The 16,112-nt window shown below is 36.8% G+C and overlaps 1 protein-coding gene across 12 annotated transcripts in view; it reads left to right on the top strand.

The window, feature by feature from the left end:
- Positions 1 to 16,112, top strand: part of WAC (WW domain containing adaptor with coiled-coil) — an 81,384-nt gene that overhangs the window by 30,922 nt on the left and 34,350 nt on the right. For all 12 annotated transcript variants that reach the window (XM_070601357.1, XM_070601359.1, XM_070601363.1 and 9 more), the window contains exon 4: positions 13,334 to 13,440. In XM_070601357.1, coding sequence (XP_070457458.1) covers positions 13,334 to 13,440 — 107 coding nt within the window. The remainder of the gene's footprint in view (positions 1 to 13,333; positions 13,441 to 16,112) is intronic.

Below are 16,112 nucleotides of genomic sequence, written 5' to 3'. Positions count from 1 at the left end.
TTGTCAGTCATCTTTTTTTTTTTTCTCCTTTTTTTCCTCCCCCAGTCCCCCCAGTACATAGTTGTGGGTCTGTCTAGTTGTGGCATGTAGGATGCCGCCTCATTGTGGCCTGATGAGCGGTGCCACGTCCGTGCCCAGGATCCGAACCAGCGAAACCCTGGGCCCCCAAAGCAGAGCAGGCAAACTTAACCACTCATGGGCCGGCCCCTCTGTTGGTTTTTTATTACTATTTCTTGGTACATGGTGAGCCCACTTCAGTCTCCAGATTGGGATGTTTCTTTATTTCAGGAAAGCTTTCTTTTATTATACTCTTGAATGTCCACCTTGTTTTCTGTTCTCTTCTACAGAGCCTCCAGTTTTATGTATGTTGTCTTCATCTTTCTTTTGTATTTGGCTTCTTAGCTCTAAGTGCTATCATCTCTGGCCTTTTGTCCTGTATGCTTGGTGGTATTTCTTAGGTCTGTGTTCCTTATGGTTTGACATTGCTTTCAGCAATGTTGGTTCTTTCATCCCTTCTAACATGGTTTTTATTTCTTTGATAATTTCATCTTTTCTCTAAGTCCTTCTTATTTATTCCAGCTCCCTCCCCCTTTTGTATCCTCTTATCTCATTTTGTTTTAAAGAATTCATATTCTATTTACTCTTTTGAGATAGAACAGAATTTGTCTAAAAAGTTACTGGTTTCCTGAGATTTCTTTCAAAGTGTTTTCTTCTCCTGTTTATGTTATATGCCCCTCCTTCGATCTCTGCAGTCTCTGTGTGGCATGGTTTCTGTGTCCTTGTCTTGAGTGAAGTTATTCTCTTGGGCCTTTAAAATATGTATGTACATATAGTGTGATTAGATTCTCTTCGAGTTTGTTTCTTGTTCTCCTGGACACTATTTTAATTGTATCCTTATAAGTTGCTGGTTTATAATCTCAGTCCAGATTAGGGAAAGAGGCGTGGGAGGTGTCTGTTAGAAGGAGGGGGCATAATGTGGGAAGGTAGTAGTTCATTCTGTTTTCTCTGAACTTCCACTGTATTTGATTAATTCTCTTTCCAGAGATCACATTTGGGGGTCCAGGCAAAGGTTTAGAGTGGCAGGACTCTACTCTGGTTCAGGTAGTTTCTCTACTTAATTGGGCCAAAAAAGTCAACTTACTAGGCCAAGCGATCCTTCTCTCCCACCTCTTGTGCCTGCTGTAGTTTTCAAAATATGTATTCTAAGGATGTTGACTTTTAGTGTTTTTCTGCACTTGAGTGTGAATTTAATTGTCTCTTGAAGTCATTTGTCAGTACCAGTTTATTGGGTTGTGACTCTTCCCTTGTTGGATTTTATTAAATTTCGTTTTTTTTTTTTTTAGTTAATTTTGATAGGTTTTATAGAGAGCAAATGTAGAAACATTCTTATGTTGTCATCTTTCTGAAAATCTGCTTTTAATCTAATTTTTATCAAATTTTTGTCCTATCTGAAACATTTGTTTGTTAAAATATATTTATCATTTCATGGCTTTTAAAATCAATTTGGAAATAGTCTCAAGATGACTTTAACATGGTTCTTTTCAGTGTTAGATATTGCTAATTCATTTTTATATGTGGTGAGAATTCGAACGCCTAGATGAATGCTAGAGAACATAAATGTTCCTCTGATTACGTGTTATGAGATAGGCATGCAATGTGGAGTATAATGTTGCTGTTAAAGATGATGTAGAACCACATTTATTGATGAGGGAATATTAAGTAGAAAAATCTATATATAAATTAGTATGATTCCATCTATGGGTATTATATGTACATGTAGAAAAAAGCCTTTGAGGGTAGAGTTATCTTTCCTGATGTTTTCTCTATAGCTTCTGGTTATAGTTTAATACCTGTTCTTTATTTTAGAAAATCAGATAAACAGTTACTGCAATTGCAAAAAAATATTAAGAAAAAGACTCTTAATTAGGAATATTGTTCTTGGTGTTAAAAGGTATTGCTTGGTGATAAATGATCATTATGTAAAATCATCCCTGTTTGAAGTTTATCTTTTTCATATTAAGGAGACATCCATTTATTGCTACAGTTAGTTAATGCTTTGTTAGAAGTCTGAATTTTATCAAATGTTCTCAATATCTGTTGATAGTATATTTTTTAAAAGTTAACTTTCAAGATTATAAATCTTGCAAGTCTTGCAATATTCAGCCATTGTACATTCCTGGACTGCGATGTATATATAGTTGTGAATTCTCTTAATTCTGTTATTGCTCTATGGTTCTTGTTATCTCTGTCAGGATTTTCCAGTTGGCTACTTCTGTGCTTGGTCTGTTTCTGGAACAGATTATACGCTACTGGAATTAGTTTTTCCTTGAAAGTTTGAAACAGTTCCTCAATAAACCTATGTAATCTAAGTCTGATTGGACAAGGAGGAGGGTGGTAAGGAAAAGAAGGATTGGGACTGAAGGGAACGTGAAAGATAGGTAGTATTCTTTGTCCGAAGCATGTTGCCATAAAATTGGTGTGTAGGTTAAACATTATCAGCAAATAGGATCTGTTGGAGGTTCTCTTTCCCTAATTACTCTGAACTTCGGTTTTTATTTTTAGCATATTTCAAAGTAAGTAACATTTACATCTGCTACTGTGTATAAAATTGGGTTAGGCAATGTGGCAGTGTTTACTTTTCTGTTTAATAGACAGCCATTTCACAGTTAGAGCACACCTAGACACAACCTGTCCAATGTTAGATTACCAGCAGCTCTATCCAAAAGTGCAACTCTTACTGTCTCAGCACAAAAGCAGGATGACTAAGCAGCAGAAACAGATGGAGTTTTAGAATACTGCTGTTTGTGTGCATCTCCTTTAAGAGACACACAAGAGCAATATGAAAGTTGTCTTATCTTCAAGAGAAAACAATGTTTTCCTTGAGGTAACACTGCTGTAATATGCTGCTGTTTTTCTTTGTAATACCTCATAATTTTGGGGAATGCACTTTTCCAATTTATATTATGTTGTACAGGTAATAGAATGGAGGGTAGAGTAATTTTTATTAGTAATATTAAGTTACGCATTCTCAGTGAGTGTTGCAGATAATGAGTGTCGTCTTAAAACTTTTTTGCTGTTATCATATTAGTTATATTTAACAGGTGAAGTTTATATACTTGCATATGACACACAGGATTTGTTATCACTACTCAGCCTTTTGACAGCTAATCTCTAGAGATTTTCTCTTTCTTTTTTAAATGATGCTGTATGGAGCCTGAAGGTTCCAAGAATGTGACTGGGCTAGTTGATCCTTCATCTTCCACTACCCCGTTGCAATAAGAGTGGCTCCCATTTTAAGTATGTGGCTTCCATTCATGCATTTATTTTATTTTAGAGTCTACTGACAGAACCAAGCACTGTTGTAATCACAGGGATTGTAGCCATGGCATGACAGGCAAGGTCCCTGTGCTCGAGGAGTTTCCCTCCTAGTGGAAGAGACAGACAATGTAAAACAGACAAACAGGATAATTTCGTATTGTGATTTGGGCTATAAAGGAAATAGTGATTTGAAATGGTAATGGCAGAGAGCTGGGCAGGTGATAGGAGGTGGGCAGGGAGAGGCTTTTTTCAGGGGTAACTTGTGAATTGTCACCTGAAGGATGAGCAACAAACCAAGTAAGGAAAGAATTCTATAGCTTAAAGTTGGGGGGAAATATTAGACAACCATTTCTCTAGAAAGAATCCTCTTCTTTAGTCTTTTGTGTTATCCTGAAGATATATGCTTTTAGTCTACTTTTTCGTGATGTACCCAGTACTGTTCACAAGCATCAAAAAAAAAAAAAAAAAATACAAGCAAAAATTAGGTTTTTATTTATTTTGAGAGTTCCTTGTCCAGAGGATAAAATCTGTTTTTTCCTTAATTTGGCTTCCAAGGCCCTTGAGTAGTCTTTAGCTTAACTTAGCTTTATACCCCTTTTATCTTGTATATACAGGAACCTCATGTTTCTGTCAGACTAATTTTACTCATTGCTCTCAGAACCCTTGTCACCCTGTGCTTTCCTACTTTTATGCTATTGCTCATATTGTGTCCCTTGAATGAAGTTTATTCTCCATTTCATTGTACCCAGTTAAATTTCTTCTCCCTTTAGATGATCCTTGTAATTTCTCTTACTATCTTAATGTAACTGAGATTTTAAGTATAGCACATACTTAAAGATTCCTTTGCATTCATTTTTCACCCATTCTTAAATTGAGGATACCATGAGGCATCCACAGTTGAAATCAGCTGCTACTTGCTTGATTGATTAGTCAGGAGGTAAAATTACCTAGAGGCATGCTAGGACCTGCCTCTCTTTCTCCTTTTTTGCTGTACTGTATCTCTACAGGCATCAGCTTGGGAAAAGGATAATACTCAGTTTTTCAACTGTATTGTCCTACTCATCCTTTTAGAGTCTTATGATAATTTGATAAATTTTCCTAAAACTGCCTCTGTTATTTTTCATACTAACCTATATATTTTTTCTCTGAAAGGAATGCTTTCTTTCCTTAGACTAGCCACTTTGCTCCCTATGTTTTCCTGCTTTTAAATTGGCAATGTGAGAGGTAGTCTTAATTACACTGCATAAACATAGCTGGTAGGGAGAGATGTGTGCTATGATAGGGGGCTGGTAGGGAGAGATGTGTTTAGATTGGGAGGTCAGGGAGGGCTTTTCTCAGGTTGTGGCATTTAAGCTGAGACCTGAAGGATGACCAAGAAATAGGCAGGCAGTGAGGGGGAGATAGAATGTTTGAGGGATGTAGAGTAGGGAACAGCTGGGCATAGAGTCAAAGAACAGAAAGAGGCCAGTATAGTTGAAGTGTAGTGAGCAAGGTCGAGTGCTGCAGGATGAGGCTGGAAAGGTAAGTGAGGCCAGAGAAGTTTGAATGCCTCCCTCTGTACTCATTAAAATTAAAAACATGAATCTGAGATAACATGTTTAAAAGATTACTTTGACTATTCTGTAGAGAGCATTTTGAAATAGAGGCCAGCATGAAAATGGGACAGCAGTTTACATACTATGGTGAACCCAGTGAATTTCTACTGGAGTCAGAATGAGATCCTTACTCCAGGATTAATTCTGCATTGCCCTGAAATGCTAGCTGACTATTTGCTCTGTGTGGTACTGAACCAAGTGCCTGAGATCACTGAAGAGTCCAGAGTTATGTGTGAATAATTTTTCTAAGCAAATAGAAGCATAGACACTGAGTCCTGAGGGCATAGGCAATTAAAAGGCTCTAGGCTTCTTTTGTTACTTTGTTAATAAAGCTCTCACCAAGAGCTAACAGAACGGAGGATAAAAATCCTGCTCTCAAATCTTCACTAATCCATTAGTAGAAAATCACATGGCAGAGGTCAAAAGAGGTTACTAACATTCATAAGCATAGCATTTCAGACTTAGTTGTGGTCTTTGCAGTCCTCCATACTCAGCCAGTACCTTATTTAACAAGTGAAGATAACCATAGAAGTTAGATGACCTCTTCATTTTTATTTAGTAAGGTAGAGGTAAAATCTGGGCTGAAGCTCAGATTGCCTGATTGAGTGCTCTTTTCACTAAATGAGTGGTTCTCAACTTGGTTAGACCCAACCTCCCCACCCTTTAAAAGATATTTTAAATGACTAATTTAAAAAGTTGAGGTACAGTTCACAGACCATGCAGTTATCTCCCTCCCTCCCTGAAACATATATTTTAGCAGTTACTCCATTTTCTTCGCCTCCCTGCCCACTCCCCAATTGCTGATGGACTTTCTGTCTTGATAATTTTCCTTTTATGGACATTTCATATACGCTGATTATATAACATGTGGTCTCCTGTGACTGGCGTCTTTCATTTAGCATAGTGTTTTCAAGGTTCATCCGTGTTGTATCATGTATCACATGTATCAGTACTTAATTCCTTTTTTCCCCCAGATTAAAATTTCTTTTTTTTCCCCCCTGGGGAAGATTGACCCTGAGCTAACATCTGTTGCCAATCTTCCTCTCTCTCTCTCTCTCTCTCCTTTTTTATCCTACCCAAAGCCCCAGTACATAGTTGTATATTTTGGTTGTAGGTCCTTCTAGTTCTTCTGTGTGAGCCATCACCACAGTATGGCTGCTGACAGATGAGTGGTGTGGTTCCGCACTTGGGGACCAAACCCGCGCCACTGGAGCGGAGCATACTGAACTTAAACCACTAGGCCATTAAGGCTGGCTCTAAAGTTTCTTTACTTCAGTAATTCTCAGAGCCTTTAAAGTACATTGACATTTTCTATGAGAGATTATTATGTACAGCTTTCTCCAGATTTACATGACCATGCACCATTTTTTATTCAGAGCATCTCATAGAGTTAGAGTTTGTGAAATGATGAATTAGGGACCTCTGTCTAAACTACACAAGTCAAAGTCACATGTAAGGTATGGTGGACCTTTACTTGGTAAGTTTTATTGATGTATAATTTACCTGCCATACAGTTCACCCATTTAAAGTGTGTGATTCACTGGTTTTTAATAAATTCACAGTTCTGCACCCATCACCACAACCAATTTTAGAACATTTTCATCACTCGAAAAGAAACCCCTGGCTATCATCCCCCAACCTTCTCCACCGTTTTGCTCCCAGCCCTAGACAACCATTAATCTCCTTTCTGTCTCTCTAGATTTGCCTATTATGAATGTTTCATATAAGTAGAATCCTACAATATGTAGTCTTTTGTGGCTGGTTTATTTCACTTAGCATAATATTTTCAAGGTTCATCCATATTACGGCATGTAGCAGTACTTGTTCCCTTTTAATCCCGGAAAGTATTCCATTGTGTAGATATGCCATGTTTGATTTATCCATTAATCAGTTAACGGACATTTGGTTTGTTTCCATCTTTTGGCTGTTCAGAATAATGTGCTGTGGACATTTGTGGACATGTTTTCATTTCTGTTGGGATGTATACCTAGAAGTAGAATTGCTGGATCAAATGATAACTCTGTTTAACCCTTTCAGGAACTGCCAGACTGTTTTCCAAAGCTGCTGAGTATTTTGCATTCACAGCAGCAATGTGTATGAGGATTCCAGTTTCTCTGCATTGTGTATGAGGATTCCAGTTTCTCTGCATCCTCATCAACACTTGTTAGTCTGTTGTTTTTTTTTTTTTTCACTGTAGCTATCATAATGTGAAGTGCCATTTCGTTGGTGGTGTAATTTGAATTTCCTTCATGGCTGATGTTTGTAGAGCATCTTTACATGTGCTTTTTGGACATTTGTCTGTCGTCTTTGGAGAAATGTTTGAGGTGTTCTGCTTATTTTAAAACTGGTTTATCTTTTGTATTGAGTTTTGAGAGTTCTACTAGTAGAAGTAGATAAAAATCCTTTGGACATGATTTGCAAATATGTTCTCCCATTTTCTGGATTGTCTTCTCACTTTCTTGATGGTGTCCTGTCCTGTGAAACACAAAAGTTTGTAACTTTTACAGAGTCTAATTTATCTGTTTTTTCTTTTTTTGCTTGTACTGTTGGTGGTGATTTATGCCTATAGTTTCTTGTAAGAGTTTTACAGTTTCAGCTCTTACACTTAGGTCTGTGGTTCGTTTTGAATTAGTTTCTGTGTATGGTGTGAAGAACGGGTCCGACTCAACTTGACTCTTCTGTGTGTGCACCTTCCCTTAAGTATTTTGTGAAATGTCCATTTCTAGCCTGTCTGTAAACGTAAATATTACATGCTACCTTTACATGTAAGAGTAGGAAAAATATGAGTAGTTCTGAAGGAAATAGTGTAATACGTAATTTTCACAAAGTAGTTTGTATCACTGTGCTCAAAGTATTTAGCGTATTCATTTGAGATAGGAAAGCAATACTGTTTTTAAAACTAGCTTTATTAATGAAATTCAGTGAGAGCCACATCCTTCATTTAATAGTTTTTCGTCCTAACTCTAGCAAAGTAATCTTGATATCATTTGCTTGTAATAGATGAAAGTGTAGCATTATTGTATACTATTATTGGTGGTGATGAGATTTTTCCAAGTAGTATACATCTTGGTAAAAGTTTGAAACAAAACTAAGTACGGTACAGTTTACACAGCAATTATATTCCAAGAAAATTCAGCATAATTTATGTTAAGCAGAATTAGGTTTTCGGCTCAGCTAATTTAAGCTGATTTTTTCAGACATGGGACAGTTCTTTCAGAAAAGTTCTATGCACAGTAGCCATCCCTGGTCCCATTTCACTAAGTCTCAGTGGGCAGCTTCATCTAGGGCAGTGCTGTTCAGTGAGCCACGAATGCAATTTTAAATTTTCTAGTAGCTAACTTCTGGAATTAATTTTAGTAATATATACTATTTAATCCAATATACCAAAAATAGATCATCATGTAATCAGTATAAAATATTAATGTGGTATTTTACATTCTTTTTGTACTAAGTCTTTAAATTCAGTGTGTATTTTACACACATAGCAAATCTCAATTTAGAGTAACCACGTTTCAAGTACTCAATAGCTATATGTGACTAAGTGGCTGTCATTTGGATAGCATGTATGTAGAGAGAATGACTCAACTACAGGCTACTGTCAAATGCAAGCCTATTGTCACATCATCTCATGTTTCCCCCCTCCCCAAGAGACATAGTCTGGTTAGCTACAACTTTTGCTTTTTTACCACCAGTTAGTTCATACACAATTGGTAAATTGGAGAATGACGTCAATATAAACTGAAGTTGTGTTGGTTCATGTGTGAAATTGTTTTTTTCTGGACAAGGAGAATCAGAATAGCAGGAGTAGGGTTATAACCTTCAAATAGAAAGGACAAAGCCCTCAACCAGCTGTTACACTGGCAAGACCCCCAAAGAAAAGTCAAGTCTCTTCCCCTAGCCTTGCGTGGCTCTGTGGCCAGTTGTACCTTCTCCACTTCTCGTTTTAACTGTAGCCTCAGTGCTCAGAGCTTTACTCCCATGTTCTCAGCCCCAGCAAGCCACATTTCTGTCCTAATGTTTTTTTGCATTTTTAACATCCCCTGAAACAATCCACAACCATGCTGAGCTGCTTCCTGTGCTGTCCAAGTTTGTGTTAGTGCTCTGGGTGTAAGAAAGTTGCATAATTTTGAGTGATTTGCTCCTACTCTTTTTTTTCTCATAAGATTTGTTTCTAGTGTGCCATTTTGCAGAATTCAGGGTTTTTCAGGAAGACATCCGTCTTGTGGCAAAAATACCCATTGCAGATTTATGGCTTTCTTTGTGAAATCCCCTTATTTTTAATTGTTTGTGGTCTCTGGTTTTGGAGTGATTAGAGGAGGAACAAAGACAATGGAAGGGAATATACAGAATTAAGTATGGCCCAGATACTGACCACACCAGAACCATCTTGAGAGTGTTTATTAAAAATTCAGATCTTGGAGTCCCATTCCATATACTGTGAATCAGAATCTCTGTGAGATGCAACCTAGAAGTCGACATTTTTTTAATTTAATGGAAGTTCGTGATCCACTGCCAAACCTTATTCAGTCATACCTATTATCTGCTTTAATTAGTTTGAAAACAAGCTTGGGGTGGTATATGTCCTTGAAATCTTTCATTTAGTATTATAGATATACCTTATCTGTTCCTTCTAGTTATTTGTAAAGGGCATTAAGATTTAATCTCTAAGTCTAAGGATCTGGTAGTGAATTTTCATGGTTGTCATGTCTGAATAAGGACATAAATGCCGTAATATTTTGCCCCTGAGTAGAGTGAAAACTGTTGTTTCACCTTTTGGAAAGCTGGTTGCATTTCCCAGCTTTGTTTGATCCTATAGAACTGTATATACTTCCTGCTTTCCCTCTTATTTCCAAGTTCCCTTATCTAAATGAGAGGCAGTCTAATTGCTTCATGCTGAGCAATCTTGCTGAGTCAGGTGTGTTTCACTACATTTTTTGGCCTGTTTCCCAGAGTACTCTTCTAGGGTTCTGTCTTTCTCAGATTGTAGGTTATGTCCTCCTCACCCTTACAGTCTGGCTTCTCAAGTTTTGATGGATGCCGAGTAGGGGTTATTCTGCCTTTTAAATATTGAAGATTCTGTCACGGAAAAGGTTATCTTGCATTGTTATATTAACTACTTAGATTAGCATCTAGCCCAGTTGGCACACTTTTTCTTAAAGAGCTGGATAATAAATATTTTCATCTTGTAAGCCACACAGTCATTGTCACAATTAAAAAGCAAAAGTAGCCATAGATAATACTTAAATGATTGGCTGCAGCTGTGTTCTCATAAAACTGTGTTAATAAAAACATACCCAGCAGGTTGTAGGTGGCTGACCCTTGGATTCTAGTCTGATACCAGCATCCAATCATGTTGTTACATCTCCGTTTCATATCTGCCTTTGGTTAAGCACTGGCAGGAGAACTTTGCTCGCCCTCTAGATTCTTCAGGCTGCAAGCATAAACATATAACCCCTTTATTCCCACCACTCCCCCCCAAAAAAAACCCCAAGTAATTCTTAATAGCACCCCTTTCTTAGAAACCTTTAAAACTTGCTTCATCAATCCTAATTTTAATTTCTCAAGGTTGGTTTAAATGTGTGTCATTTAAAACCAGTTTTATCCCACTTATCTATAAATACTATTTTTCTCAAGGTGCTGTTTTTTTTCTCTTTGAAGTAGTGAGTGTTTTTCTTGGTAATGTACAGAGAGCACAAAGGGCGGTCAACCATAGAAACAGCTTTTGCTTTCATTACTTTGTTGGGCCAAACAGCATCCATGAGATTATCTCTCACCAGTATTTACGTTATCTTCCTTAGTGCACTTGAATAATCGCTAGATTGAGCATAAACCTTCTGAGTTCAAGCTTTATGCACGACTCTCCTCTGCTCCGGATATGTTACCACCCGCAAATCACTTACTCTTTTGCTCAGCCTTAGACTCTACATTACACTACTAATATAAAAAACTTATGTTCTTATCCTGAAACACACAGGTTCATCATGGGGTAGAATACAAAACTTCACGTGAGTTTTTAAGATAAGATAGATTTCAAAGAAACATTGTGTTGTAGCACTTCCTGTAGGTATGGCTCTGGAAAGTCATAACCAGCACCACCATCATTACTGTGACCCTGGGGATGATAGTATGAATGGTAGCTTTCATTATAGAGAGTTAGCTTTGTTGAGCTTTCTGTAGTCATGTTATTCAGGGGCAAATCTGCCCTCCCTTTACTTCTTAAGCACATTCTTCTGGCTGGAATCTAAAGTTCTGTTGGCCTGCTTTACCGTAACATGCTTTCTATAAAACCTCTTTCACTTAGTTTTGGATTCTATTTAAGAATGTTTTTAGTCTTTGACTAAAATATTGTATCTTAATCTTGTTCCTCACTTCCTTTTTTTTTTTTTTTGGTGAGAAAGATTGGCCCTGAGCTAACATCTCTGCCAGTCTTTTTTTCTTCTTCATTCTTCTTTTTCTTCTCCCCAAAGCTACCCAGTACATAGTTGTATATCCTAGTCATAGGTCATTCTGGCTTTGCTATGAGGGACACTGCCTCAGCATGGCTTGATGAGTGGTGTCATGTCTGCACCCAAGGATCTGAACCAGCAAAACCCTCAGCTGCCGAGGTGGAGTGTGCAAACATAACCATTTAGCCACAGGGCCCTCCCCTAAAAAAGTTTTTGTCACATCTGAAAAGTGCAAATTTCAGCATAGATCTAAAGTTTTCTTTAAAATTTGGAGTTTATTTTTTCTTTGTTTCTGAGTGTGTTGGAGTCCTCAGCCCACCCCTGGATTCAGTGGTTCTCTAAGAGGACTTGCAGGTCTTTGAATCTGCTTCTAGCTTCCCTTGTAAGCCAGCCCCTAGCCAACGTTATATCTTCGCCATTGCCTTTTCTCTTTCCATACACTTACTTCATTCTGACTCATATTGGTTATTTACTATATGCAAGGTGAAGTTAGAGTCCCCGTCTTTCACCTCTAATGGAAGAGACTCCCAAATCCACTTCTGAATTCTTAGTTCTACATAAATCTGCTGACCATTTCCACTTGGATATCTAAAACCTTATAGTCATCTTCTGTCTGTCCCAGTTCACCTTTCTTATCCATCTAGTTTTCCCTGTTGATTGAAATAGTTTCAGTTCAGTTTTTTAAGTTTCAGTTGTTAGTTTTGCTAAGTGGTCTAGATTAATTATTTCATAGAATGTGGAATGCTTATTTATTTCTGCTCATAACAACTCTGGTTCTGACTTCTAACTAACTGCTGGACCACTGGACCATTTAAATTGCTCTTCCCACTTCCAGTTTTTGTTCATTATAGTGTAGCCTCCATACCATTGCTAGCTAAGTTAAAAAAAAAAAAAAAAAAAAAAAGTTGGGGCTGGCCCCGTGGCCGAGCGGTTAAGTTCGCGCGCTCCGCTGCAGGCGGCCCAGTGTTTTGTTAGTTCGAATCCTGGGCGCGGACATGGTTATCAGACCACGCTGAGGCAGCGTCCCACATGCCACAACTAGAGGAACCCACAACGAAGAATACACAACTATGTACCGGGGGACTTTGGGGAGAAAAAGGAAAAAATAAAATCTTTAAAAAAAAAAAAAAAAGTTGAATTATGTTATCTTGATGCTGAAAAATATGTGAAATGAAATTGAAATACTAACAATTAGACTTTTGTGGTGAACCTTTTTGTATTGTTAAAGTATTTTTGCAAAGTTAGATTTTTATACCTTGGCTTTTCTTAAGACAGTAAAAACTATTATCCCTGATGGTCTCTGAAATGCATAGGATATTCATAAAATTTGAGTCGCTTTAAAGCAAGTTTTAGGTAGAGTTGGGCTGTTATTAGGAGACTTGACATCATTTTCTTTGTCTTAAAAGCGAACACCTTCCCTGAGACTTAACTTTTTGAGAAGTTGATACTGTTTTAATTGAAAAATTGGCGAAACTATTAAAAAACAAGGGGTGGAGACTATTCAAGAAATTGAAAAATAATTGCAAAAACATAGGATCATTGTGACTTTTAGTTCTGTATCAGTTGAATTTTTGTGGCATTTTTCTCTGTGTACGTTGTGTTTCTGTCTTTCCCTAAAAAACTTTTATTCTAAAAACACCTACGAGTTGCTAGAAATGATATAGATGAGGTTTTGCTTATCTATTATAATTAACATAGTTCCGTAGGTTTTCTTTTTTATGTTATAAATAACATAATTCCATGAAATTCCATGTTTCATAGGTTGTCATTCATGTAGTACGTGTGCTCTCTAAGCCATATCTTTAGTAGACTTAGAAATACTTTATATAAGTAGTATGAATATGTATATATTTCTGATGCTCATGTGAAAAATGATGTTTTAGGGATATACAGTGATCTGTAGTATGATAGAAACCAGTTTAAATTAAACATGAAATATAACTTATAATTCACTTTGCTCTTTATTTTTTTAAGGGACCAGTTACTCTCCACAAGAAAACTCACACAACCACAGTGCTCTTCATAGTTCAAATTCACATTCTTCTAATCCAAGCAATAATCCAAGCAAAACTTCAGATGCAGTAAGTATATAAACTTAAAAAGTATGTAAATTTTGGAATTTATTGTGAAAAAAACCCTCACAACAAGTCTTGTTAAATCTAATGTCTTTTCTTTAAAAAAGCTTTTAACCAAATTTGACCTTTTCTTAATGTATTTGAACTAATGAGCTAACCTTATTATAGAACTGAGGATAGGCAGAAGATACCATCTTGGTATTCATCAGAGCAAAATTTTACCATAGGAATAACTGAGATATAAAGTGAAACTGCTGTAGTTACTTAAAGTGGTTTAACTTGAGCTTGCTCTTTCCATTACATATAAGCTTCCTCGAGCATATAGTTATTGAGCACTCTGCTAGACCCAAGTGATAGAAGGTCCCTGTCCTCAAGGGCATGAAACCCAATTAGGAATTTTAGATATTTCTAAAATGAAGTAACTGTTAATGAAGTAGCTGCTATTACTTAGTTTGAGTTTTTTTAAGTCAAGGTTCAAATGAAAGTTCTGATACATTTATTTATTCAGCAAGAATTTAATAGGGTTTCAATTTGCCAAGCATATGCTAGGTTGTAGATACATAGAACTAGCAAAATGTGGCCCATCTTAAAGGAGCTTTTGGGCCTGTGGTGGAGTCTGAAAAGTAAAGAAAACAGTGCATGTTAAAGTTGCTTTTGGGAGCTTCAAGAGTGGGCCTCCCACCTTGGATGAGGAAGGTATGAAAGTATACGTAATGATACCCAACAGCTTGGATATGACTTAGCCAGTTGAGGAGGTCTACAGTTTGTGCAGCATGTAAAGGAACAGCACCTGCAAAGACATGGAAGTGTGAAAAAGCATAGCATGTTCGGAGAACTTGCAAGGATTTTCATAGTGTGGAAAAATGGCAGGAGGTCAAGTTATAGGGATAAGTGGGGACCAGACGACAAAGAGTTGTATATCTTGCCAAGGAATATGAATTTTATATAAAGGCAATGGAGAGCTATTGAAGGATGAAGTTGGTGAAGTAACATCATATTTGCATTTTAAAAAATTATGTTAGATAGCAATGTGGAAAATACGTTATAGGAAGGAAAGAACAACTAGAAGGCTAGGGAAGTGTAGGTTGAATCCAACAGATTTTGCCTTGGATATTTGGGTGATCATCATACCTTGATTGGCATTGAAAACCCTCAGAGTTTATTGTTTCTTGTCCCTTGTTGAAGCAGTGTGGATAGTATATTTACATAGAAAATTGAGACATCAATAATAACATTATCATAAAAATAAATTTAGCGTAGTTTTAAAGATAGCGTTAATCAAGGTCTAGATTACACAGAAAATTTCATATACAGAATTGGTTAAGCAGATACTGCAGGTATTAAGGACTGGAAAAACAAAAGGGAACACTGAGGTAACACATATATGGTGATTACCCCTTAGGGCTGGGAAATAAAAGGAAGAGTTTGGGATTATCAGAACCTAAGAGCTTAGATGAGGAACCCTACAGAGCTGGTGATAGTACTTCTGAGTGGTATGATGATGCTAGTTCTGGTCTGGAGTGGATAGCAGAGAGCTGGAAACTGAAACCAACTGTGGCTGCTAGGCTTCTCCTTTCCCTGCCTTCCAGTCTTCCTCTAATGCCTACTGTGTATTGACAGAATCTAACAGAAGGTCACCTGGCTAAATAGAATGTAATTTGCATTATCCCAGCCCTGCATCAGGAAACAGAATATAGAAGGGTAGTGTTGAGGCTGATACAACAGCTTGATAAACCTTCACAGGTGTTACCATCAAACTCCTTGTGATGAGTCATGTTCAATAAAACATGTACTCAAGATTTTAGAATGAATATCTCTGTTTTTGTGAAAAATGGACCCATTAAAATGGCGCTAACGTGAAGCTCCATTTATCACTGACAGTTCACATTTGGTATTTGTCTGCTGAAAAAATTCCTTATTCAAGGAAAACAGATTCTGATTATTTTGATTTTCAAGAAATGGATTAATATAGTAAAATCAGAAAGAACAAATAATAAGCATCAGATAAGCTTGAAAGACCGAAACCATAAAGGGTGTCAGGGGATTTCATTATGTGACTGGAAACTGAAGATCATTACCAGAATGGATTAAATGTTAGGTGTTTTCAGAATTGGTTTCCCTGTCTGTAGATTTCAACTGTTGTGTGTAATTAACCTCCAAGTAGTGGTCTCTTTCATTATTCTGTATTCACTGGGCATGACACATCATATGTCATTTACAAACTAATTTAATCTTACCTGGGAAGTCGGCTTTTGAACATTTCTGAAGGTTACTTGTAAACTGACTTTTTCTTTGTCTTAAAATCACTTCCAGTAGAATTTTTTAGGTAGTAAGTAAAACATAAAAGTCCCTTTCATCTAATATTTTCATAATGAAAGAATAAATAGATGAATATCAGGTAACCAAGGTTAAGACGTTATTTTAGCCCAGGTTAAAATAGGGAATAGCTTTTTTAAAAAGTGAGTTTTTTTCTCTTTGAGGTTTTCACATTTTAAATCTTTCTTGGGAAATCAGTAATAATATTAGAGTTATCTACACAGACATTTGGTTGTATGGGTGATTTATATTTATGTATATTTATCAAGTGAACTGTTGAAAGGTGAGTTGAAATTACCATATTTTTTCAGTATTAACGTTAAGACATTCACATGTAGTTCCCTGCTAAGTCCTATGATGAA

Source organism: Equus przewalskii, chromosome 30 (genome assembly GCF_037783145.1).
Source record: "Equus przewalskii isolate Varuska chromosome 30, EquPr2, whole genome shotgun sequence".
Lineage (NCBI taxonomy): Eukaryota > Metazoa > Chordata > Mammalia > Perissodactyla > Equidae > Equus > Equus przewalskii.
This window is presented reverse-complemented; position numbering and strand designations above follow the sequence as displayed.